The 26,979-nt window shown below is 38.5% G+C and overlaps 2 protein-coding genes across 2 annotated transcripts in view; both read left to right on the top strand.

The window, feature by feature from the left end:
- Positions 1–21,766, top strand: part of ndrg2 (NDRG family member 2) — a 42,888-nt gene extending 21,122 nt beyond the window's left edge. The window contains exons 2-16 of the mRNA XM_049472136.1: positions 7,180–7,273; positions 9,223–9,264; positions 9,361–9,466; positions 10,124–10,244; positions 11,083–11,145; positions 11,277–11,337; positions 12,020–12,106; positions 12,527–12,583; positions 12,674–12,777; positions 14,053–14,091; positions 14,216–14,267; positions 14,360–14,407; positions 15,535–15,570; positions 15,691–15,742; positions 17,072–21,766. Of these exons, the coding sequence (XP_049328093.1) occupies positions 7,199–7,273; positions 9,223–9,264; positions 9,361–9,466; positions 10,124–10,244; positions 11,083–11,145; positions 11,277–11,337; positions 12,020–12,106; positions 12,527–12,583; positions 12,674–12,777; positions 14,053–14,091; positions 14,216–14,267; positions 14,360–14,407; positions 15,535–15,570; positions 15,691–15,742; positions 17,072–17,235 (1,107 nt within the window). The 5' untranslated portion in view covers positions 7,180–7,198 and the 3' untranslated portion in view covers positions 17,236–21,766. The remainder of the gene's footprint in view (positions 1–7,179; positions 7,274–9,222; positions 9,265–9,360; positions 9,467–10,123; positions 10,245–11,082; positions 11,146–11,276; positions 11,338–12,019; positions 12,107–12,526; positions 12,584–12,673; positions 12,778–14,052; positions 14,092–14,215; positions 14,268–14,359; positions 14,408–15,534; positions 15,571–15,690; positions 15,743–17,071) is intronic.
- A 91-nt stretch (positions 21,767–21,857) lies between these two features.
- Positions 21,858–26,361, top strand: LOC125787642 (uncharacterized). The gene is made up of 3 exons (XM_049472140.1): positions 21,858–23,452; positions 25,035–25,773; positions 26,099–26,361. Exons 2-3 carry the CDS (start codon positions 25,050–25,052, stop codon positions 26,137–26,139), a joined length of 765 nt encoding a protein of 254 aa, XP_049328097.1. The 5' UTR covers positions 21,858–23,452; positions 25,035–25,049; the 3' UTR covers positions 26,140–26,361.
- Positions 26,362–26,979: the final 618 nt, after the last annotated feature.

Below are 26,979 nucleotides of genomic sequence, written 5' to 3'. Positions count from 1 at the left end.
ACTCACTAAATATCAGTATTCTTCACGTTTAAACAACATGTGGACATTTAAATGCCTTTTAAATCTCATGTTTAGCTGTAGTTCTGTCTAGTCATTCTAGTCATTCCCTTTAAGAGGCAGGTAAGGAGAGCCCTGACATTTAAAACAAGGCATTAATAACTTAAAAAGCCCCACTGTTTACATCCCATAACGCTACTAGCTTCAGCTCCGAGCGCCGCAATCACTGTACTGATAATAACATAGATCTATATATACATAGACTCTATGTATATACATTTTGTCATTATCAGTACGATGATGGATTCGCTCGGAGCTGTTTTTCTTCTTCTTTTGTTTATTGGGTGATGATAACCTGTATCTTGCTTTTACATTGAATGAAAACATGCAAATCTAATCTGATCACTTGCAAATAATCTGAACAGATCTGATTTGATAAACTAATCCGGTGTACCTGCAGTCTGAACCCAAGCTTGGAGCTGCAGGTTTAACAGGTGGAGAGACAGTAATATATGGCTAATTGTCAGGTCTTAGCCCTGTTTCGTGTCTCTGTGTGTCTTCCCCACGTGACCTGTGCCTCTCTGTGTCTCCTGTCAGTAGATTTCCACCATGTGTTTCTAATTTGTAGCTCCACCCCTTCCCCAGGTGTTTCCAATTCTAGTGTGTTTTATGTACTATAAATAGCTCTCCTCTGCCACCTTGTCCTCCGTCGGTCTTTGCACCTTCCCCTGTCGTTTGTCTCTCTGTGTTTCATAGCCTCTGTTCCTCGCGCCCTTAGTCTGTGTTTATCTATAGTTTTATGTTTCTAGTCTCTTGTTTATTTCAGTTAGTTCCTTGTAGATACCCCTGCTTAGTGTTTATTTTTCTAGTTTATTTCCATTGTATATATTCCCTGTTTATTTATTGTCTTTTTCTCTAGTTGGTTAAGTTTATGTTCTCTGATTTGTTTTGGTTTATGGTTATTTGTGTATCTTTGTTTCGTGTTCCTCATTCAGTGTTTCTTTGTTATTTATTTATTAAATTATTTATATATCGCCCTACCTGCACTTGTGTCCGCCTCCTCGTCTCCCTGCCTGGGTCATTACGTGACAGAAAGACCGACCGAACATGGACACAGCAGGTTCTGCCTGGACTGGCACCAGAATGGCGATTCGTCGTGCTCCTTGCGGGACCCCGGCGCAGGACACCTCGAGGCCTCAAGGACGCCGCAGGCCTCGGGGTAGGCGCTCTAAGGGGTCCCGCCAGCCGGAAGAAGACCCCTTTTCCGGGGAGGATTTTCTTGGGGGGGCGATGAGGGTTGGTGCTTTGAGCCTCGGTACCTCCGTGTACCCGAGGCTCAAGGAGCGGGACCCGTGGGACTTTCTCGGGTGCGCTCCCAGCAGCTCCGAGGACGAAGAGGAGCTCTACCCCGCACCGGCCCGTGCTCCGTTACCGTTTCCCCCAGGGGCGGTGCTCTACCCGGCTCTCGGCCGCACAGCTCCAGAGGCCGTCCCGACTCACGTCCGTTCCCCTGCAGCCAAGGTGCGCTCCTCACCGGCGGTTCCAGAGCTAGCTTCCCCGGTGGCTAAGGCGTTAGCTTCCCCGGCGCCTCCAAAGCTAGCTCCTCCCGCGGCCAAGACACTCTCCTCTCCCGCGGCAAAGGCGCACGCTGTGAAACCGCGCTCCGGGACTTCCGCGATGGCAGTCGAACCGCGCTCCGTGTTCCCCGCGGTTGCTGCCGAATCGCGCTACAGGACCTCCAACCCGGTGAGCCAGCCGCGAGCAGAGACTTTCCACGCGCTGGACTCAGCCGGAGGGAGTAAAAATCCGGTCCGGGTTTTTGCGGCAACCGCAGCCTTGAGCCCCACAGCTGCAGCGCCAGCCCCTCAGGCTGAGGAGCTGGCTTTCATGGCGGCTGCGGGGCTGGATTTCGCCGCTGCAGTCCAGCCTCTCTCTGGGACTATCTCCGCGGCAACCCAGCCGTGCTCCAGGACTGTTATGGAGACTTTTCCCGTGCCGGTCTCTACCGGCGGCCCCGCGCTGCTTGCTGTGGACTCTGCCGGCGAGGCTGCGGATCCAGTCCGGGTTTTTGTTTCGCCCGCGGCTTCAGGCCTCACAGCTGCATTACCTGATCTCCACACGCCCAGCTCCGAAACTCACTCGGCAGACACGCCCACCTACGAGGCATCTTCGGCTGCTGAGACACGCCCCCGAACTCCTGCCGCTCTAGACTCTGCATATGCTGCTGTGCGTGCTGCTCCAGCCTCCGTGTCTGCTGAAAATGCTCCAGCCTCCATGTCTGCTGAAAATGCTCCAGCCTCCGTGTCTGCTGAAGCTGCTCAAGTCTCAGTGTCTGCTCCAGCAGTTCCAGTCTCCGTGCCAGAGCCAGCTGCCCAAGTCTCCGTGCCAGAGCCAGCTGCCCAAGTCTCCGTGCCAGAGCCAGCTGCCCAAGTCTCCGTGCCAGAGCCAGCTGCCCAAGTCTCCGTGCCAGCACCAGCTCCCGCTGCCCGAGTCGCCGCGCCGCCAGCACCAGCTCCCGCTGCCCGAGTCGCCGCGCCGCCAGCACCAGCTCCCGCTGCCCGAGTCGCCGCGCCGCCAGCACCAGCTCCCGCTGCCCGAGTCGCCGCGCCGCCAGCACCAGCTCCCGCTGCCCGAGTCGCCGCGCCGCCAGCACCAGCTCCCGCTGCCAGAGTCGCCGCGCCGCCAGCTCCAGCGCCCGCTGCCAGAGTCACTACCCCACCGGTTCCTGCTCCCGGAACTTTGTTTGGTCCCAGGTCCCATGTACCCAGGCAGGCACCGAGGTCCCCTGACTTTGTCCCCAGTACTGTGCCCAGGCTGGCTCCTTGGACTTCCCCTCAGACATTTGCCAGTCCTGGGCACCCACCCGTGTTTCTGGTCCCCATGTCTCTCCCTGTTTTGGTCCCTGTCTCTGTTTACGTCCCTGTACCCGTGTCTGTCTCTGTCTCTGTTCCCGTCCCAGTTACAGTGTTTGTTTCTGTCCCTGTTAATGTCCTCGTCCCTGTTCCCATGTCCAGTCCCGTCCAGTCTCCTGTTCAATCTCCGTCCCCTGTCCAGTGTCCTGTCCAGTCTCCGTCCACCGTCCAGTTCCCTGTCCAGTTCCCCGTCCAGTCTCCTGTCCAGTCTCCGTCCACCGTCCAGTTCCCTGTCCAGTCTCCGTTCCCCATCCAGTCTCCATCTCCTGTTCAGTTCCCCGTTCAGTCTCCCGTCCAGTCTCTGTCCTCTGTCCTGTCTCCGTTTCAGTCCCCGGTTTCGTCTCTTGTTTTCCCCGGCCTCTCCCCGCCGCCAGCCCCCGGGGTTCGTTTTTACGCGCCTCGGGAGCTGCGCGTTTAGGGGGAGGCTTCTGTCAGGTCTTAGCCCTGTTTCGTGTCTCTGTGTGTCTTCCCCACGTGACCTGTGCCTCTCTGTGTCTCCTGTCAGTAGATTTCCACCATGTGTTTCTAATTTGTAGCTCCACCCCTTCCCCAGGTGTTTCCAATTCTAGTGTGTTTTATGTACTATAAATAGCTCTCCTCTGCCACCTTGTCCTCCGTCGGTCTTTGCACCTTCCCCTGTCGTTTGTCTCTCTGTGTTTCATAGCCTCTGTTCCTCGCGCCCTTAGTCTGTGTTTATCTATAGTTTTATGTTTCTAGTCTCTTGTTTATTTCAGTTAGTTCCTTGTAGATACCCCTGCTTAGTGTTTATTTTTCTAGTTTATTTCCATTGTATATATTCCCTGTTTATTTATTGTCTTTTTCTCTAGTTGGTTAAGTTTATGTTCTCTGATTTGTTTTGGTTTATGGTTATTTGTGTATCTTTGTTTCGTGTTCCTCATTCAGTGTTTCTTTGTTATTTATTTATTAAATTATTTATATATCGCCCTACCTGCACTTGTGTCCGCCTCCTCGTCTCCCTGCCTGGGTCATTACGTGACACTAATATTGTAACTGGTAGTGTGAATGAATCATAGCTTCAGTCTGTTTTTAGTTTTTTCTCGTTTTTGTCGTTCTCTCCAGCGACAGACGGTCCCCTCTGCTCAGTTTAGCCGTTATTACACGCTCTAAAACACACAGACTCAAAGAGAGAGAGAGAGAGAGAGAGAGAGAAAGGACAAGGGAGTAAGAGAGAGAATGAAAGAGAGAAGATGAGAGGATGAGAGAGGAAGAGTGTAAAAAAAGGATGAGAGAGTGAGGGAGAATAAGAGACAAAGAACCAGAGTGACTAAAAGAAAAAAGCGAAAGAGAGAGAGTAAGCAAATGAGAGAAAGTAAGAAAGAACAGGAAAAACGAGAGAAGACACGAGGAAGAGAGAGAACAAGAGTGTGAGAGAGAGGAAGAGAGAATGAGAGAGTGTAAGACAAAGAGAAAGAGATGACAGGAGACAGTGAAAGAAAGGATGAGAGAGAGGATGAGAGAGAGAGACAGAGAGAACGAGAGTGACTGAGAGAAAAAGAGAAGATGAGAGAGAGAGAAAGAATGACAGAGAAAAAACGAGTGAAGCAGAGAGAAAGAGTGTGTAAGACAGAGGATGAGAGAGAGTGAAGGATGAGAGTGAGGGAGAACAAGAGAGAGAAAGAGAGAATAAGGGTAAGAGAGAGTGGATATATGAGAGGATATGAGAGAGGGAGAGAGAGAAGACAAGACGAGAGGATGAAAGTAAGGATGAGAGACAGAGAGAACGAGAGGGAAAGCAAGAGAATGAGAGAGAAAGAGAAAAAAAATGTGTGAGTGAGAAAAGATGAGAGAGAGAACGTAAGAAAGGAGGAGAGTTAGAAGACGAGTGAACAAGACAGAGAGGAAAAGAGAGAGAACGAGAGAGAGAGAAAGTGAACAAGAGAAGAGGATAAGAGAGTAAGAAAGAAAGGACGAGAGTGAGAAAACGAGAGAGAAGACAAAAGGATGAGAGAGAGAGAGAGAGAGAGAGAGAAAGAGAGAGAGATTAGTGGTGCTGAGACGGATGTGAAGACGTCTGAGATTAAGAGTAGCGCTGGTGGCGTATGAGATTATTAATGCTCTCTGGTCACATGACCCACAGATTCTTGTCCCTATGTTTTTCTGTGCGAGCCATCCCTCCATTCCTCCATCCCTCCATTCCTCCATCACTTTATCCCTCTTTATTCTTGGATGTGTCTGTCAACAACACACGCACATACACAAAAAGCAAAATAACATTAGAATTTACCACCTGTTTTAAATTACAGACTAAAAAAAAGCTCCCTGCTTTTTTGTTGCTATTTAATTTTAGGCCTTTATTTCTGAACTCTGTTTGAGTATGTTTGGGTTTTGCTCTTTAAAAGGAACGTTTAGACCAAAAATCAAGGATGCCGTTCTTTAAAGTTCTTTTGCTTCTTTTAGTTCTGCTCTGCAACAGATTAACAACGGTTAAATGTAGCACAACTTTTATTTTACATGCACGATTGTAGGACAAAAAATTTAACAAATAATCGGCAGATTAGTTGACTACTAAAATAGTCATTAATTGCACTAATGACTAGCAACCAACTACATTAATTAGGATACAATCTAGAAAAAAATTGGATCGGAAAGTAGTATTACCATGTGTTCACACTGGCAGGGAACAAGTCGATCATGTCTCCCCTTGTTTGTCTGCTTTCTATTAAACAGAAAGAACAAAACCAGTAGTTATAATCCTTTTTAGATCCTCCACTAATGGGATATGAACAAAGTGTGGTATGAATCAAAAGATCACAGAGCAGAAGCTGAAAAGAGGAATTCATTCCTTCAAATGGACGTAATAATTCATTTATATAAAGTTGACTAAATCGCAACTCAGTTGTGCACTTCCGTAGGAAATGATTGTTTTTCTGTCAGTGTGAAAGCGCGGTATGAGAGATGGATTAAATCGAGTTCAGCTCAGACCCGTTCCCCGCTGAATCTGTACTGATGATCCGCTCAGCTCCACCTGAGTGTGTTCTCAGCTCCACCTGCTGGCCACTCCCCTCACACAGCTGCAGCAGAGCACACCTGAACACACCTGAGCACACGTCCTGGTGACTCTGCAGAAATCTGACAGATTTATACTCACTGCAAACCAGCGGGGTAGAGGGAGAGAGAAGAAGACAGAGATAGAGAGGTAGAGAGAGAGATAGATAGAGAAGAAGAGAGGTAGAGAGAGAAATAGAGAGAGATGGAGATAGAGAGGGAGAGAGGAAGGAAGACAGAGGTAGAGAGAGAGGTGGAGATAGATAGACAGACAGAGAGAGGGAGGGAGAAAATGAGGTGGAGAGAGAGAAGGAGGATAAGAGAGTGAAGTAGAGGTAGAGATGGAGAGAAATAAACAGGCGAGAAAGAGGGAGTTAGAGAGAGGGATATAGGGAGGTAGAGGGAAAGAGAGAGAGGAAGACAGGTAGAGAGAGATGGAGATAGACAGAGAGAGGGAGAGAGAGAGGGATGAAGAGAGAAGTAGAGAGATGTAGAAAGAGAGAGGGGGGAATAAAAGAGAGAAGTAGAGAGAGAGAGAGAGAGATGCTGTGATGACTAATCGTTCCCGTTTGAGATGGAGAGACAGAGGCTCCCTGAGGCAGCCTCCCAACACACACACACACACACACAGACACTTAAACAAACACAATTATTTTAAAACAGACAACTAATCTACATACATTTTAAAACCTAAAAGTAGTAAGATTATAAAACACGCTCATGATTATTTATATACAGCTCTGGAATTTCTGCACCAGGAGTAAAGCAGCATAAAGTTATCCAAAAGCAGTGTGTAAGACTGGTGGAGGAGAACATGATGCCAAGATGCATGAAATTAAAACTGTGATTAAAAACCCAGCAGGGTTACTCCACCATGTGTATATATATGTATGTATATATATATATATATATATATATATATATATATATATATATATATACACATGACCAGTTAACACAGTGTTAAATGGGGCGTGCTGTGAGATGGTCAGATAAGAAAGGTCACTACATGAATAATAAACCCACTGCAGGGAGGAACAATATTATCACTCACTCTCTCTTTCTGTCTCTCTCTCTCTCTCTTCTCTTTCAATGCTAATTACTTCTTTCTGCAGATTCTAATTAAAATGCTGATTAAACCCCTGTAGAGTCTCTCAGGTCCCCATGGACTTTAGAGAAGCTTGTATCTATATATATGTGTGTGTGTGTGTTAGTAAGGTGATTATATATTAAATATATATGTATGTTCTGTGTTTTCCTGTAGGAAACAGGAAGGAATCGTCATGACGACCGCAATGCAGGAGATCGCCATCACGGAGGACAAGCCTTTACTCACCGGCCAACCAGACGCTGTGAAGGTCAGACACACACACTATACACACTATACACACTCACACACACACACACACACACACACACACACACACACACACACACACACACACACTATACACACTATACATACTCACACACACACTCACACACACACACACACACACCATACACACACACTATATATACTGAAACACTCGTTCTGATACAGTAACAGGTTGTGAGGTTATACGTACTGCAGACTGTTCTTCCGGGAATATATATATATATATATATATATATATGTTCATCTATCTGTCTGTTTGCCCATCCATCAATCCATTCAGTTATCTGTTCATCCATCCTTCCCTCCATCTATTGATCGGTTTCTCTCTCTGTCAGTCTGTCTGCCCTTCAGCCATCTGTTTATCTGCTTACATATATATATATACATCTATCCGTCTGTGTTGTCTTCTTTCTCTGTCTTTCTTTCTTTCTTTCTTTCTGTCTGTGTACTTCTCCATCTGTCCATCCATCTATCTGCTCATCTGTCCATCAGTTACTCAGTCAGATATGCAGTGTTTAAAGTCTTCTCTCTCTCTTTAGAGGGGTTGAGATGTTTAAATAGTGCAGATCTGCTGAATATTAAACTCAGCGTTTATCTGCTGCTCTGAATCAGAGAGAAGCTCAGAGTCCACAGATCTTTATTTCCACACTAATGGAAGCAGAAATAAGCCAGGCTGTTTTTAGCCGGGGGATTTCTACGTCACGGCCGATACTGCCATCAGAGCTTTTGTTCGTCATCTCTCCTCCGCCCGGCGTCACGTGGAGCTCCGCTCTCCTCCCATCATCTGAGGGCTCGCTGATCTTATTGGTGATGGGCTCTGGTGCCGGGGGCACAGCTGCCATATATTTAGCTTCCTATGTTTTAAATTCAGCTGAATTAAGGATTCCTGTATGTGGAAATATAGATTTAGACCTGGTTCATCTCCTGAGAGCTCCTGGAGCCCCCTGCTGGAGATTCTGAGACTTATCACTTCAGTGCACTCACTCATATAAATGAAATCAGCTTTATATAACAAATTACTGTGTATAATTTACTTTCATAAATATACTACTCCGGAAAAAATTAAGAAACCACTTAAAATGATGAGTTTCCTTGATTTCACCATATTAAAAACCTCTGGAATATAATCAAGAGGAAGATGGATGATCACAAGCCATCAAACCACCAAACTGAACTGCTTGAATTTTTGCACCAGGAGTAAAGCAGCATAAAGTTATCCAAAAGCAGTGTGTAAGACTGGTGGATAAAAAAACTGTGATTAAAAAACAGGGTTATTCCACCAAATATTGATTTCTGAACTCTTAAAACTACTTCATGAATATGAATATGCTCTGCATCTTTTTTCCTTATTTCAGTCATTTCTCATTTTCTGTAAATAAATGCTCTAAATGAGAATATTTTTATTTGGAATTTGGGAGAAATGTTGTCTGTAGTTTATAGAATAAAACAACAATGTTCATTTTACTCAAACATAAACCTATAAATAGCAACATCAGAGAAACTGATTCAGAAACTGAGCTCTCTGTTTTTTCCCAGAGCTGTATATATTTGGACGATATATTTTCAGAAAAATAATAGCAATGAACGATATTTATAAATATATCAGAACATCGCAAGACAGACAATGGTTTACCGTACTGAATCAATTGTTAAAAACACAGTATTGATGTAAATATATAAAAATAACAGTTTTTACTCAAATATATGTGTTATTAGATTCAGAGTTGAAAAAATATATTAAAAAATATGTTTAATTTGGAAGAGTTACAACAATCAAATGGCACCTATTCGATGGAATGGATGACCATATGTTAAAATAGCACTAAAACTACCACAAAAACATCACATTTATACTAATTTTTATATGGTAAATATGTAACTGTGCATTTTTATATGTTTATATTTTGTTGTGTTTCTCTCTCTTTACAGGAGGCTGAGATTGCAGCCAGAATACTGCTGGATCAGGGACAGGTGAGATACTCTCTAAACAAGGTTGATGGGATGTAAAATGATCAGCTCTTTGCTGTGTATGTTTATAATGCTATATATTTATAATGTGTTTTACAGGAGCACAGTATTGAGACTCCACACGGTTTGCTGCATGTGACGCTGCATGGCACAGGAAACACCCGGCGACCTGCTATTCTCACCTTCCACGATCTAGGAATGGAGAGTACGTTATACACATATATAAAACATACATATACAACACGTCTATATAACTGAAAAACGTTAATTTATGCTGGTATTTAAAATAGAAACTAAGGAAAATTAAACATTTGTCAGAATACTGAGCGGTTTGCTTTAAATTGTGTAAATTAAATTGTTAAATCAATTGTGTAAATGTACGCTGGCATATGGAAAAGCATGTTTGGCAGAATAATGAATATTTTGCCTTTTTTATCATTGAATAATATTTTAAAATATTTATTTAACACATATTTAATATTCAAGCCAAAAACGTAAAAAACGCAAACACATTTACCTCAGTAGTGCTATTCTATTCATGCATTTACTTCAGCAGTGTTATTCTAATCATAAATGGACCTGAGCAGACCTATTTGAATTATACATTTACTTCAGGAGTGCTGTTCTAACCATACATGTACCTCAGTATTGCATTTCTTATTGTACATTTATCTCAGCAGTGCTTTTCTAATCATACATATACTTCAGTAATTATGTTCTAATCATACATTTACTTCTACAGTGCTGTTCTAGCCATGAATTTACGTCAGCACTGCAACTCTTCTAATCTAGTCTACAGTCTTCCTTAAGCATTAATTTACATTTTAATTTTTGTCTAAATTTGCTTGTTTCTCTCTCTAAGGTAAGAGTTGCTTCTCCACTTTCTTCAAGTTTGAGGAGATGCAGGAGATAGTGAAGAACTTCACTGTGGTTCACGTGGACGCTCCAGGACAGGAGGACGGCGCTGCCCCCTACCCTGCAGGGTATGAATTACAGAGTTATACAGGAGTTTCAGTTTAGTTTTCCAGCACTGAGACTGGTGTAGTTTTAGCATTAGCTTCTAGGTGCGCTAGCTTTTTCGTCATTCAGAGATGATTATTATCAAACTGTAGCCTGCCCCTAATCCTGGCTAGCACTGCTGGAGCAGCATTAGCATTAATCGCAAACCACACTAAGCACTAGCTATTTTGCTCTTGAGAGGTGAGTATATCAGACTGTAGCCTGCTGCTAACCCTGGCTAGCACTGCTGGAGCAGTATTAGCATCAGTCAGTAACCACGCTAAGCGCTAGCTTTTTCTCTTCTGTTCAGAGGTGAGTATATCGGACTAGTGTCTGTGCATGTACCGTGTTAAAACAAGCTACGTGGGATGAACCACTAGCTTATATCCCTCTGGCTTACGGGAACACTCAGGGTTCCTCAGAGTAGCGCTGTCAGGTGCTAGCGGTTAGCTGCTAATGCTAATGCTCCAGCTTTAGTGCTGGAGAAATTCAGGAATCTAAGCTTACTGTAAAAGATGGAAGCTTTTCAGGAGAAAAATCCGTGTAGATTAACATCCATTTTTAAAAATGACAGTTTTGTTTACTTAGCTTAGCTTTAATTTACTTAGTTAGCTACTCCCCCAAAACACTACCCAGCGGCGAGTCCTGCTAAGAATTAGAAGATCCGAATAGTGCCTCTTTAAATGTTTGTTATAATCTGATGTGTATTACGTATGAAAATACACCATAAAATAGACATTCATTGATAGTGCGCCTTATAATGTAAAAAATACAGTGATAACATGTCAAAATAACAGTTAGCATGTCGTTGGTCTGTTTCAGGTATCAGTACGCCTCCATGGATCAGCTTGCAGAGATGATTCCTGCGGTTCTGCAGTACTTCAAGTGAGTTCCTCCCCTCAGTCAGGACTCAGTTCAATTTTTTTATTGATTTATTTCTGTTTTTTAAAACAATGCACAAAAAAACAAATTTTTTTAACTGTGTTTCTGCTTTATTTATTTCTCCTGTGGTACAGTTTCCGTTCTGTGATTGGAGTTGGAGTCGGAGCAGGAGCTTACATCCTCTCACGGTTCACGGTAAACTAATTGATAATTTTTATGTAATTTTAGTGTTTTTTTACTATTATTTTAAAATGTTCTGTATTGTAGATTAATACTAAATTGAGATTGTTTTCTCAGTCCGTTTTATGAGGTAGAGTCACCTGGAATTCAGGCTTTCAGTTAACAGCTGTGCTGAACTCATCAAGAGTTAATTACTTGAAAAAATTACTTTGTAAAACAAACACTAAAACAGTAAGACAAGGTAGAAATAAAATAAAATAAAAAATAATTAATAAAACAAATATTAAAATTAGCATATTAAAGATCAAATCTCATTTTGGCTTAAAAGCATAAAATATGAGAATAAAAATGAGTTTTAAGAATTTAAGATTTAAAAAATGTATATACTTAAAGAAGAAATTAAATCCGTCAGTCCAAAAAAAAGACTTATAATGTTATAATGCTGGAACTGGCACTCATCAGGACTAACCCTAGGAAAGGATAGAAGAGCGAGAGTTTCCTCTGTTGTACAGGATATAAGTTCATCAGAGTTACCAGCCTCAGAAACTAAAAGTATTTTTTTTTAACACTTTTTAAGTTACTACATGATTCCTTTTGTGTTCTATTGAATTGACTGGTCCTGTAAGTCTTATTATTTTCTATATTTTTTATATTCTTTGTAAAAATGGTTAATTCAGTATTTTTTCTCTCTTTTTAGCTGAGTAATCCGGACTCTGTGGAAGGTCTGGTTCTGGTCAACATTGATCCGAACGCTCGTGGCTGGATGGACTGGGCCGCCCAAAAGGTAAAAGTGTAGTTCTAATTATAAATTCACCTCATTAAAGCTATTCTTGGCATATGTTTACCTCAGCAGTACTATTCTAATCATAAATTTACATTAGCAGTGCTATTCTAATCAAATACATTTACCTCAGCAATGCTATTCTAATCAAACATTTACCTTAGCAATGCTATTCTAATCAAACATTTACCTTAGCAGTGCTATTCTAATCATTCATTTACTTCAGTAGTAATGTTCTAATCATAATCTATTTTAATCATACAAATACCTCAGCAGTGCTATTCTAACCATATATTTAGTTTAGTAGTGATGTTCTAATCATACATTTACCTCAGCAATGCTATTCTAATCAAACATTTACCTTAGCAGTGCTATTCTAATCATTCATTGTTGTAATGATTTTCTGCTTATCGTTTTTTGCAGATCAGCACGCTGACGTCCTCCCTCACAGAGCAGATTCTCAGCCACCTCTTCAGCCAGGTGTGTATTTATGTATATATATGTGTGTGTGTTTGCGATTATGATTGATTAAATATATGAATATATTTATGTGTGTATGTATATGTGCAGGAGGAACTGTCGGCCAACACAGAGCTCGTCCAGTCGCACAGAGATAGACTCACTAAAGCCCCAAACCTCATCAACATGGAGCTGTTCTTCAAGAGCTACAGCGGGTACTGTCTTACACACACACACACTGCTCACACACACACACTTAGTTTATATATGGCATTTTTTGTCTATTTTCTGGTCTATTTTTATACATAAGCACCAGATTATAAGGTGCATTTTTTAGTGACACTAGTAAGGAACAGGGGTGTCGCCACAAAACTGATAAAAATCTTGTATTTTTTAATATCTTAGTTATTAGGGGTGTGCCATATCATATTGTATGCAATAACAAAATTAAATTTTCATTTTGTTGGAGTAGTGTATTCTTTAAATATTTTTAAAATTTAGTATCGTTATTGCAAAAATACCATGAAATATCGTGATGTTATTTAAGGGCCATATCGCCCACCCCTACTGTCCACAGGAAATTACATGTATAATTTTGCACACAAAATAACTTTAAAATACATTTTATTATTAAGCATATTGTTGTGTGTGTTGACCTAATTGCAAAAGTAAATTATTTATATAAAAAAATACAAAAATACTTAGAACACTGAAAGAATAGCATTTGCTATCTGTCCCCAATATCTAACTATACACTTCACTTTTAAATATAATTAGAATTAAAATAATATTAAAATATTATTGTATTTTTTAAATACAAATTTTGGAAAAATCACTGGAATGTGCTCAGTGTTCTCATGCTATTAGCATAGCCGCCATTTAGCTATTTTTTAATGGTTTTGCTAATTCTATACTAAAACTCATTCCTGTTATTTTCAGTTCTGTTACTCAAAAGTGTGATTTTTTTGATGTCATAAATATCAATTATTTAAACATGCAGTCTATAACCATTTCTTGTAAAAAAGTAAAGCTGCCTAAGTTTGACCAGTACTTGTTTTAGTTATTAAATATATATATATGTGTTATTAAATTCATTATTATAGTTAAAAAAGATTAAATAAATAAGTTTATTATACATATACACACATGTGCCTTACCCTGTGCATGACCAGAATAACCAAAAATAAATAGTTTTCTGTTTTATTTCTTATGATTTTTTTATATTTTAAGCACATTTTTAGCTTTATAAACACAAACACTTGAATTGTAAATTAAGGCTGTGCTTTAAAATACATTATTATATAAGGGCTCAAACTTGTCGCATGCATTAGTGGTGCAGTCATGCATTACCAGCGACTGCGTCATCAGCCGTTACACAACAGTACTGGTGAACAAAACGTCTACTAGTGAGAATGTGGAGGCTACTGCTTTATTTTAAAGCAGAATAATTCATTTAAACCTAATTTTTCTTCTTATTTTTCTGAATTCAGTCGCAGGGATCTGAACATCGACCGTAACAGCACCCTCAAGTGAGTCTGTCTGAATCAGCCAGATACAGAAAATCATAATATTATTCATATAATAATGAAAAATGATGATTTTATGCAGAAATCATAATATATAATTGTCTTCTGTGTGTTTGTATCTGTTCAGGTGTCCTGTCATGCTTGTGGTAGGGGACCAGGCACCTTATGAAGAAGCTGCAGTACGTCCTGTATAATGTATATCCTGTATATCCTGATTAAACACTGATTTTACTGATTTTTTTACTGATTTTTACTCATTTTACTCCTCTAGGTGGAGTGCAACAGCAAATTGGACCCAACCACAACCTCATTCCTGAAGGTAGAGCAGTGTTCTTTCTGCAGCTTAACCTTTAAATGAGATTTTTTACAGTAAAATTACATTTACTGTTCAGTTTTGTTATTACTACTTTACAGTGCTGTACAAAGTCCAACAAAACAATAGACTACTTCCTTAAAACAGTGATAAATATAAAAAAAAAAAAACTATTGTGCAAAAAGACAAAGACTGGATTCATTGTTTCTTCTGAAATCAACGGTATTAAAAAGTGTTAAAACTTCCTATAATTCTTATATTAATAATGCATTATAACAGCATAAATCATTTCTCATAACGATTGTCATAAGCTTTAATAATAATTTATATACAAGTACAGTTCCCAACAAAAGTGCATCCATCACAAATACTCGTAAAATACTTTATTACCATATTTTTCGCACTATAAGGCGCACCAGATAATAAGAAGCATTATGCGACACTAGTAAGGAACAGGGGTGTCACCATGTTTTCCATGTGATGTGTAATTGTAGAATTATAATGATTGAGGCACACTGAGGACTTTTAGAAAAAAATAAGGAATATAGGTGCAAAAAATCTGATCTATATTTTTATGGGAAACACTGTAGAAATGAAAATTTGATATAACTTAGAGTAGTGAGTTTACAGCTTGTATAGCAGTATAGATTATAGATAGACTAATCCTGAAATTAACTCGACATATAGGAATTAATATCTAAATACTAAAAATCATCTGTGAACACCTTACAGTGAACATCTTCAAATTGTGCCTAAACCTTGATCTTGAGCTATCTATGTCCTCGTCAGAGCACAGGACATGGTTCCAGTTATAATCTATGCTCTTGCACTGCTGGTGTTCAGCAGCGGTGTTTGCAGGCTTTCTTGTGCATCAGCTTCAGAAGAGGCTACCTTCTTGTACAGTTCTATGCAGACAGAGGGGTATTCTAAATCTTATGCACAAGACTACATTGTGTGAATGCATCTGCACATCTGTGTCAGCGTAAACTGGTGCAGCTTAAAGATGTATTTGTTTGTATTAATAAGAAAGGTGTCCACAAACATTTAGGCATATAATATAAGCAAATACATCAACAGATAAATATAGTATGTTCTATAAATAAGATTATTTCTGATGTTTTTGTTTTCTGCAGATGGCTGATGCTGGGGGAATGCCACAACTTACTCAGGTAACTAAAATAATTAATAATATATAATGATAAATATATATATAATTTGTAATAAATAATAATAAGGTTAATGAAAGATGGCAATATTTATCAGTATTTCTGTATTATGTCTCTTTGCAGCCCAGCAAGCTGACCGAGGCTTTTAAATACTTCATCCAGGGAATGGGATACAGTAAGTAGCTCACGGTCATTTCATCATTTCATCATTTCATCGTTTATCAGATGGATAGATCTGCTGGAGAAATCAATACCCATTAAGAGGAGATAAGCCTCGGTTTATTGTGTGATGTTTACTCATCTAATTTATCATAGCTTCCGTCCTCTGATAGAGGGATGCGATATGACGATATGCTCTGATTATTATAATAAATTGGTGTGATAAACATCATCCTCAGGATGTAATCTGTACTTTTATCACATTAACGAGAATAACAGTAGATTAAACAACAGATTATATATATATATATATATATACAGTCTCTCCAAACCATCACTGATCATCAGTAAATTTTACATTTCATTTAAAGTAAATCAAGGGATCAGAGTCTGGAGGAAGAGTGGAGAGACACACAGTCCAAACTGCTCGAGGTCTAGTGTGAAGTTTCCACCAATCAGTGATGGTTAAATGGAGAGACATGTCTGTCATCTGCTGGTGTTGATCCACTGTGTTTTATTATCAAGTCTAAAGTCAGTGCAGTTTTGTTTTCCCACAAAATCTTACAGCACTTCATATCTTACAGCTTCCCTCTGCTACTGACAACTTTTATAGAGATGCAGATTTCATTTTCCAGCAGGACTTGGCACACTGCCCACAGTACTGCATACCAAAAGTACCAATTGGTCTTAATATATAATATTCTAATTTTCTGAGACACTGATTTTTGGGTTTTTATTGGCTGTACACTTCATAATCATCAAATATAAAATTAATAAACACTTAAAATAGATCACTCTGTTTTTAATACATCTATATAATATATATGAGTTTCACATTTTGAACTGAATTACTGAAATTTTTCAAACTTTTCAAAGATACTCAATTTTTTTGAAGATGACCCTGTATCAGACTGTAGTCTGTGTTTTAACCGTGTTAAAATAAGCTACGTCAGACAAACTACTAGCAAATATTGCCCTGACTTATCAGAACACTCAGGATTGCTCAGTGTAGCGCTGTCAGGTGGCATTAGCCGCTAATGCTAATGCTAATGCTCCAGCCGTAGTGTTGGAGAAATTTGGGAATCTAAGCTTCTTACTGTAAATAATCAGAAGCACTTTACTCACTAAATAACCTTATAGTGCGAAAAATATGGTGGTTTCTTCTAGTGAGTGTCTGGATCTGTGCTCCAGCTCTGGAGCTCCATCTAGAGGTTGGATGAGGAACAGCATCTTATTAAAATATCAGTGAAATTCCATTGCAAATCGTTTCAGCTTGAAACATAAATGTATTATGGCTTTAAAACAGTGTTTATTTCTTTCTCTTTCTTCTCTTCTTTTCCTTCAGTGGCTTCGTCCTGCATGACCCGCCTCTCGCGCTCGCGCACCACCTCCCTCTCCTCCTCTTACTCCATGGAGGGCTCTCGCTCGCGGTCCCGCACCCTGTCTCAGGGCTCGCAGGGCGGAAACCTGCCCCCCAGCCCCTCCAACACCATGGAGGTGTCCTGCTGAAGAGCGCGAGTGGGAGAGAGAGAGTGGGAGAGAGAGAGAGAGAGCGGGAGAGAGAGAGAGAGAGAGAGAGCGAGGGATGGATGGATAGCTTTTGTGAGAAAGAAGTCAACTTAAGTTTTCACTTTCACAACTAAAATTCAGTCATATCCATTCATCTAAAGTGTAAAAGTACGCCGTATAAAGTGTTTAAATGGAGCGCGAGAGAGAGAGGGAGGAAACGTGAAAAAGTGAAAGTAGCGCGAAAGGAGAATCTCCTCTTACCAAACTTAATCTCATTCTTCTCATTTTACGATTGATTCGTCCATCCCGTGTACGTGGAGGGGAAGCGCGAGAGCAGAAAAAGAGAAAGAGAGATAGAAAAAGGTACGCGAGAGGAGGGAGAAAGCGAATGGCCACGAGAGAGAAGCCATGCCGTCAACCTAAAGTCTGGCAGACGTTAGAGCCCTTTAACCTCTGCGGCGCGGACAGGGCCTGTAGAGAGACCCACATGTAGTGCTAACCAATAGTAATATTACTTTACTGATATTATGAATATTAATGATTATACGATTATACATACATACATATAAATATACAAATTAATAAATTACTACAATAATAATGTAATAAAAAATAACACCTCTCTTATAATTACATAATTACATGTTGAAAAAAAATAAAAACTAGAGAAAAAAATCACAATAATGCGTAATAATAGAGTAGAAATACTCAATGTGTGTACGTCGATTTCTTCTTTTTAACAAATACTCTTCTACTTTTTTGGTGTTTTTACGTTTTTTTCTATTTTTTTTTCTCTTCGTTTTGTTTGTAATTTTATATTTCTTTCTTTTTTTTCCAATCCTGCTGCTGAGATATAAAGGCTAAGTATAATGATTATGGATAGTCGTGGTCACGTGACCCTGGCTCATGTCTTCCATTCGCCCTGTTTAGAAGAAGGGAATAAAATAAAAGCGGGAGAGGGAAAAAAGTACGTAAACTTAATTTTAAAAAAGGCTGTTTTAGCGTCGGCCGGTTTCGGGAACTTCGGTATGTTTGCCTGCTCCAAAACTGCATGCCTGAATTATTTAGCTTTTTATTTTTATGTTTTTTGCTCTTTTGTTCTTGTCTTCTTTTTTGATGTGCAACCATTCAGATCATTAAAGTGTCAGTTTTTTATTTTTAAAATCGAGTAAAACCAGAGTGAAATGGGTTTAAGATTTGAAGAAGTTTTAAGATTGTAAGGTTTGATTCCTATTCTATATATTAGGGCTCAAAAAATAATAATTATTGTTAATCTTAGGAAAAGTGCTCCCAACCTTTAGGATTGATAAAAGTAATTTTATGTTTATGTATAATTTTAAAGATTAAACTTTAAAAAAATAAGTCCTTAATTTTGTTTTTAAGTTAGTAAAGTGCTTTAAAAAGCATTTTTATAGTTTTTTTTTAATTAGCATCCCAGTTGCGTACTAATTTCTAATTACTAACTGTTAAAAAAAGTTGGGTAAAATAAAAAATTCACAATTCAAAACTCAGAACCAATCACTTTTTAAACGTGGTTATGATTAACACTACTATCCCACAATGCAATGTGAAATAAAAGAAGTAGGAGGAGGAGTTAGCCTATTAATTGATTAGGCCTTTAGTCATAGATTAATCTTAACCACACAAAAAATTATAATTCTTAGTCTATTAGAATTACGATAAATCAAAAATTTAACTATTTAAACGTCCAAATGAATCAGATTTTTGTCATTTTTTTATTTGTGTGTCTTAGTTTGACTTTAGACACATGTTTAAGCCTGGAAAGCATAAATCAAGGGAATTCAGCAAGAATTTGCGGAAGTCACCTCTAACAATTAATCAAATTTTCATCGATTTAGACCAAAAATTCCTAAATTAAATCAAAAGTAGAAATAGAATGCTTCTTATTCTGCATTCGTATCGATATTGAACGTTGGGTATAAATGAGCCTTTAGTCGTAGATTAATCTTAAACACACAAAAAATTCTATTAGAATTACGATAAATCAAAAATTTAACTATTTAAATGTCCAAACGAATCAGATTTGGTGTATTTTTTTTATTTGTGTGTCTTAGTTTGACTTTAGACACAAGTTTAAGCCTGGGAAGCATACATCAAGGGAATTTGCGGAAGTCACTCCTAACAGTGAATCAGTTTTTCATCGATTTTGACCAAAAATTAAAAAATTAAGTCAAAATCAAAGCCCCCAATCTCTTAACCAGCTTAACCAGCTTAACCCTACACTGCCAACAGGTTACCTGCTTAGCACTTAACCTAATCAATCGCCTATAATCGTCCTCCTCCTCACTGTCAATCAGCTACTGATATCAATAGCAAATTATTATTGATTATTTGCATCAGTAGTGTCTATTCCAGCTCCTGAATTACTGCCAATTAATAGCCTAATTAATAAGCTAATTAATAAAACTCAAACGCAGCCTATAGATATATATCGCCAAGTGGATATTATCGCCAATACAAATCAATCAGAGACCAGAACTGTTATTGATTATTGATTGTTATTTTTAGCAACACAAGAAAATTATTTATATTTAATGTGTTGTAAGAAGCCATTAAATTCAGCATAGCACTGCCCTGAAACTTCAAAAATTGCGTAAATAACGCAAAATTTAATGACTTCAGCAGATTTAACGACAGCAGATACCCGTCCGATACCTTTTATATTGATGGAGAGATTAGATTTGATTGAAAAAAAAAGTTACAGAAGGTCTTCTTTAGTATTTTTAGTACTTTAATCTTTAGGTAGGGTTGGGGAACTAAAGCCTAATAGGTGGTTTTGGGGTACGTTTTTCTTTTATGGGGGTTTTTATCCTCTGTGATTTTATTCCCGTCCAGAACGATCATGTAGGTGTTTTTCTCAGACGTCCTCTGAGAAAATTACAGGCTGAATTATCTACTGTTTTTCTCTGAACTCCGTGCTCCTCCGGTAATTTTAGTCCCGTCCGGACGCACATCTCTGAGTTTCGTCTTCAAGTGGAAATGGAGGAGCTACTGAACTCCGCAATGTCACGTGACCTAGAAAAAAAGGCTAAAAACTAAAAACTCACTGGTCCTCCTGTTTTTTTTTTCCCCCGCATGCAGGAGTTTTATCACTAAAGAGTAGAAGTGTGAAATATTTTTCACAGACGTCCCCCTGAGACACAAAGACTAAGAATATGTGATCAGACTTCCAGCCTAAATCTGATCAGATTGATTTTTGCAAGTCTGAACAGACACAAACCACATTAAATATGTTATTTCAGAATTTCAACGCAACAAAAACACCCTCAATTATACGATTTTTGGATTATCTAAGTTGTATCTAGATTGTTCTGATTTTTGAGATCCACATCAGATTTTTGCATCAATCGCAAAACGAAAACATCCTTTATTATACAGTTTATAGATTATCTACATTTTATCTAGACTATTCTGATTTTGATAAGACCGTCAGAATCCACATAAAATCTGAAAATCTTTGGAGGGTGTTTACAATTAGACTTTTTTATAGTCTAAAATCTAAATCAAGACCACTTTTGGAAGTGATTTGAAAGTCGTCGCATTGTGGACGCTCAAATCGTATTGTACTGTGTCGACATTGTTACCATAGCAACCCATTCAGATACTTTTGTTTGTGATGTTCAGACAGGCAAATCCGATCTGAACACTTTTTTCGCAAATCACAATAATAGTGGGGACAGTTGAAACATCTTGATAGATCTGATCTGAGAAACAGATCTGATTCGCCAGGTTGGGAATCGGACACGCCCACGACACCTGACAGTCCAATAGTACTTTTAATTGCGTGACCTTAATAAGCAGGAAGTCACCTGAAGCTGTACAGGAACCCAGTTCCCCATCCCAGCCTAAAGAGTTTTGTCCTTTGTCCTCGTTCGTGTCTGATGTTGGAGCAGAAGAATGCTAATGCTAATGCTAATCGTTGACGTAAGTGGGCGAGGTAAAACGTATGGTTTCAGCCAATCACTGTACACGAACATCGCTTTCATCAGTGATATATTGCTTTTATACTGGATGAGGAGATCGAGGCCTCTCTGATTTTCCATTTCTAAAGCGAGTCTAAACCAAAAAAGGGAAAAGGAGGTTCATTAAATATATATAAATATAAATATATATTAAAAATATAAATTTAAAAGGGACAAAGAACCTGTTGAGTTGAGTTGAGTTGGGGGCGGAGCTGCGAGAATGTAAATGCTCGTCCTCTTTTCTTTTTTTATTTGACTCCTTTTCTCTTGAATAAAACCCTTTTTTAATCCTGATTTTATTTTTTCTGTTGTGCTAGGTTACAGTCTCAGTGTTCTCACAGGTTAGACATCAGTGTGCTAGTCGTTGTGTAACCTTTTCTAGCATTAGTATTTAAAAGAAAGGGGGATATTAATATTATTAACAAAAAAAAAGCTTAAAAACATTATAACAGAATACAATCGAAAATTCCTTGTGTGGCTAATAATTATTCTGTGTAAAACAATGAACAACTGAAAAAAAAAGTATTAATAAAAAGGGATTCAAATCACGTTCGCTTACTTGTGTGGTTATTTTTTATTGTAATTTTTATATATCATTTTATTTAAATTTTTTCCCGTTTTCTCCCTAATATAGCACACGCCTCCGAAGAACTTGAACTGCTGCTGATTGGTCAGCATTGCCGAGTAGCATCACAGCGCTAATGCTCGGAGGAAAGCGCAGCGACTCAGTTCTGATACATCAGCTCACAGACGCAGCCTTGTGCTGATCCTCATCAACCTAAGAGTGATGAGGAGAAAGAGAGAGCGCCATCTACTGTACTGTCCCCAGCCAGGGAGAGAGAGCAAGGCCAATTGTGCTCTCTCAGGGCTCCGGCTGCTGATGGCAAGCTGCATGACTGGGATTCGAACACCTGCACCCCACATTTGTGGTTATTTATTGTAAATTAGATTAGTGATGTAAATATTGTATATAAAATACGATTTTTAAAGCTGATGTCTGTAACTTTTTTTCAGAGTGGATGAATCCGATTCCAGGTTATGTTCAGTCAGAGAGAGAGAGCTGAGTCAGAATCTTCACTCCTTCATTTCTTTGGTTTTACTCTGAGTGAATGGAGGAGCTACTGAGCTCTGAGTTTCCTCTTCTGAAGTCCCCGTTGCTCCACCAGCCGCTCGCGTTCAGAAAAACTGAGCCGGATCCTCTTTTAGAGGCTGTACGTGTAAATAAGTGAAGTAATTGTAATTAGGTAATATTGTATGCAGAAATGAAGTAAAGTTTACTAAAAGAAAGGATTGACTGAAGTTCAGTTCACTTATTTTACTCTGTCACATTTAAGTCTTGAAACAGAGTTGAAGTTAAAAAAAAGCAAATGCGAAAGTTTTTTAAGGTAAATTTTGCGCATCATTTTTTTCAGTGTAGGGTGGGCTTTTGTTGTTGAGGGCAGTGCTGAGCAATCCCGAGCAATGAGCTAATTACATACAATTACATTCAATTACTTGATACTGTATGTTTAAATAGATCCGGTCTTTTCTTTTTACTGTTGGGTTCTTGTTATAAATCAGTGTTGCTCAGGTGATCTCAGGTATGAACTCAGGTGTGTGTTTTGGGTTGCTAGCTCACGATGGCTGTATGGATTATAGTTACAGTTTATCCCTGATCTCAGGACAGTGTAAAATTTCAGGGGCGTGGCCTAAACTCCTCTCCATTCTCTCCAAACCCGTAATTATCTCCTACCTCATCATCTGGTTCTCATGGAGGACCCCAACAGTGTTGCTAAAACCAAGAAGCAGATCTCCTCCATCACAATGCTCCCATCAGCTCACTATCAGCTCACTATTGTTCCAGCGCCTGCAGAAGATCATCCGTACAGGTGAACACCCAGCAACCTGAAGCTCCAGCAGCTCACCTGAGCTCAGGAAGACTGCCAGCTCTGACTCCACCTTTAATACCTGCTCGATTCAGTAATTAATAGATTAATAGATAACAGATTCAGAGATTAAAGTAGCTCTTTTGAAAAGCAGCAGCTATTTAAGGTGGATCAGTATCAGATTATCAGATCGTGTGTCTGCTGGAGCTTTACTGCGTTTCTCTGCTGCTCTGGAGCTCAGAGAGTACAGTGAAGTGATCCTGAGATTTACTGAATGATTAGTGACTAAATTTTACAATTTAAGACATTTTTAAACAGGTTTCCACTGAAAGAAGCAAAGAAGAATCAACCTGAAGAGAAACCAGAGAGGTAAGAAAAATATATAAATACAGCCAGAAAACATGAGGAAATTCACTATTGATTTAACTGCATGTATTATAGAGACTGGTGCTTGGACCCCCTGCATTGCCACTTATGGAAAATTCATTATTTAGAAAAATTGCAACTAATTGATAAAAGTGTGTGTATATTTTTAATCATTCAATCAATCAATCAAATAACCTTTAACTTGGAAGTATATTGAGGGTGATCCTCATTTACAATATAAAAGGGATTGAAAACCTTTGATCAGAAATACTTAAAACATCTATAAAAAATTAGGGGAAAAAATAATAAATACATTTAATATAAAAAAAAACAAATATATATATATATATAAATCTAAATCGAAAATCTAAATAAAATGATCATAAAGTAAAGCAAAGTATCAAATTTAAAATACAGAAAAAAAAACAAAAACAGAAAAAAATTAAAGTCAGTGATAAAATAAAATAAAAAGAATGATAGTAAATGGTAAAATGAATAATAATAAACTAAGATCATATGAATCAAATCAATACATCAGTATATTACACAGATTTGTGCATTTACCCTTGCATTTCTGCTTGTGGTTATATTTATTTATTATTTAAAAAAAAATTAAGTCATTCATAAAAATGTGTATTTTATTAATATTTTACACAGATTTGTGCTTGGACTCCTGAATTGCTGCTTGTGGTTTACTAATTGCTAAAATTAGTTACTTATTTTGCAGTAAGGCAAATGATAAAATAATAAGAATGATAAGAAATGGTAAATAATAAATAATAATGAACTAAGATTATTAGAATGAAAGTAAAGAAAAAATAATTAAATAAAAAAATAAAAAGTAAGACAACAATAAAAAATGAAATAAAAAGAAATCAGTTAAAACAGACGCAGGCTTTCTGATGGTGATTAGAAACTAAACGTTTAAAATGGTATATTTAATACTTATTTTAAAAAAATAAAGTAATTAATCAAAATATTGTCTAAAATATGTATTTTATCAGTATTTTACCAAGATTCGTGCTTGGATCCCTGAATTGCCGCTTGTGGCTAACTAATTGCTCAAATTAGTTGCTTATTTTGCAGAAGAAACATCTAAGGAGATTGCAGCTAAAACTACAAAAATCAGGTTAAGAATTGTCCAACAATTTATTAAAAAGTTGAAGAACAATGGAGAAAAACATCATCTTCCAGGAAGGAATGTGGTTGTAAAAATGATTAATGATTGAATGATGGTGATCGACGCTTAAAACGTTCACTTAAAACGTTAGATGAATCAAATGGTATAAAAACAGCACTAGAACTCAGGGATATGTTTAATAGTGAAAGTAAGAGCATTACCACTCTCATAATGCAGTGAAGGGATAGATCCGGATAGGTGTAAGTGTACATATAAATGTACATATAAAAACACGCCAAAAGTGAATGTTGTATATGTTCCCTTTAACTGTTAATGGAAGTCAATTTAGTGAGTTTTTAGGTCATTTTGGAGGATTTCTATCGGTCCATTCATTAATACATTTTGAGTTAATTTTTATTATTTATTTAACAACGCTTGTCTACATTTCACAAATCTGTTTGTCAGGTTGCACTGTTGAAGATGGAGCTCTGGAGCTTTCCCACTATCGCTCTCCTGGTCGGAACAGCCGGGATCGCCATAGCAACCCCTACGGATACCAGCTTTACGGCAAATCCGACCGTGACTATGTATCTAACAAATGTCGGAACATCGTCGTTCCTGACTGATACGTCTTCAACTCCTGCCGCAACAGCGCCACCTGGAACCACGACCAGCGATACCTCGGCAACCACAGCTGCACCCGCAACCACCACCAGCGTTACCTCGGCAACCACAGCTGCACCCGCAACCACCACCAGCGATACCTCGGCAACCACAGCTGCACTTGCGACCACCACAAGCATTACCTCGGCAACCACAGCTGCACCCGCAACCACCACCAGCGTTACCTCGGCAACTACAGCTTCACCTGCAGCCAACTCTACCACCGGAGCTGCGAATTCGCTTTTGACCACGGCTACTTCTGGAACCACGATCTCCTCCGTAACTACGGTAACCAGCACTGGTGCACCAGGCGGCACCTCGACCAGCTCAGCAACAGCCGGCATTCAATCCATCGGCGTCACCACAGCATCTTCCTTCAGCCAATCAGGTTCAAGCAGTCCGCTGATGTCAGCAACCAACAACGACACAACCATCATCACCGTAACCACCGGCAACGTGACCATAGCAACCAACTCAACTGCAGAAACAACGGCGACCTCCTCCTCCACCTTCCTGCACTGCAACCAGCTTCTCACCGCAGGTAAAGTAAACTATTCCCTGTATGGAGGAGCTATCGGATAAACAGGGTTTTTTTTTCTTAAAAAAAAAAATATATATATATATTCAGATATTTTAGTTAAATTACTGTTTTAAGTAGCCACTGCTGAAACAGATGTGCAAAAATAAAAGCACACATACAGCTTTTAGAAGTAGAAGAATAGTTAATACTTAATATTGATTATTACAGAAACACAGTTGTATAAGTATGTAATTTTGCTTTTAAGGTTAACTAATAAAAAAACGTGTGTGTGTGTGTGTGTGTGTGTGTGTGTGTGTTTGTGTGTGTGTGTCTGTGTGTGTTGCAGGTACCCTGATGTTGATTCTGAGGTTTATTCCTGTTTTATAAATGAATCACAAGAAACAACAAGAACCAAAACTTATTAATTATCTATAAAACTCTCTAATAAAACTTTCCCTCTTCATTAATAATAAAACTCTCTAATAAAACTTTCCCTAAAACCTCGTACGCCTCTTTATTTATACATTTATTTACAGGTTTTACAGAGTTACGTTTGTAAATGTTTATAATAGTCAGAGATCACTACAGCAGATCTCTCTTTCTATTTTCAGATTTTTAAAATGTATTTTCTATTCTTTTTTCTTTTCTTTTAATATTTACTTTTTATCTTTTATTTAATATCTCTTTTTTTGTTTAGTTTTGAGATATTCTCTCTACTTTTATTGAAGATCTTTCTTTTATTTTTAGTTCTTCTCTCAATACTTTTATTTTATATTTCTCTCTTTTTATTTTAACTTTTATTTAATATCTCTCTTTTTATCTTGAGTTCTTCTCTCTAAACGTTTATTTAATATCTCGTTTTCTTTTATTCTTTAAGTTCTTATTTCTGTACTTTTATTTAAGAACTCTTAATTTAGGTTTTCTTTTGAGATCTCTTGTTTTATCTTCTCTTTTCTCAATTTTGTTCTTTTATCTCTATTTATATCTCCTTTTTTATATATATGTTATAAGATGTTATCTTATTTTTAGAACTCTTTCTTTTTTGTTTGGGATCATTTTGAAGACAAAATAAGTAAAGATTGGTATCAATGTGCCAAAACAGGATTCCTTACGTCACACGGTTTTGAAAGGTTACAAATCTTTATACGTGTTTTGGGCGACGCCTACAAAAGTGAAAGCAGCTGATCTCTGTAACTGTTTTTGTGGAGAAAAATCGCATGTTACTTG

This window comes from Astyanax mexicanus, chromosome 25 (assembly GCF_023375975.1).
Source record: "Astyanax mexicanus isolate ESR-SI-001 chromosome 25, AstMex3_surface, whole genome shotgun sequence".
Taxonomy (NCBI): domain Eukaryota; kingdom Metazoa; phylum Chordata; class Actinopteri; order Characiformes; family Acestrorhamphidae; genus Astyanax; species Astyanax mexicanus.
Note: the sequence above shows the minus strand (reverse complement) of the source record. Positions and strands in the feature narration are given on the sequence as shown.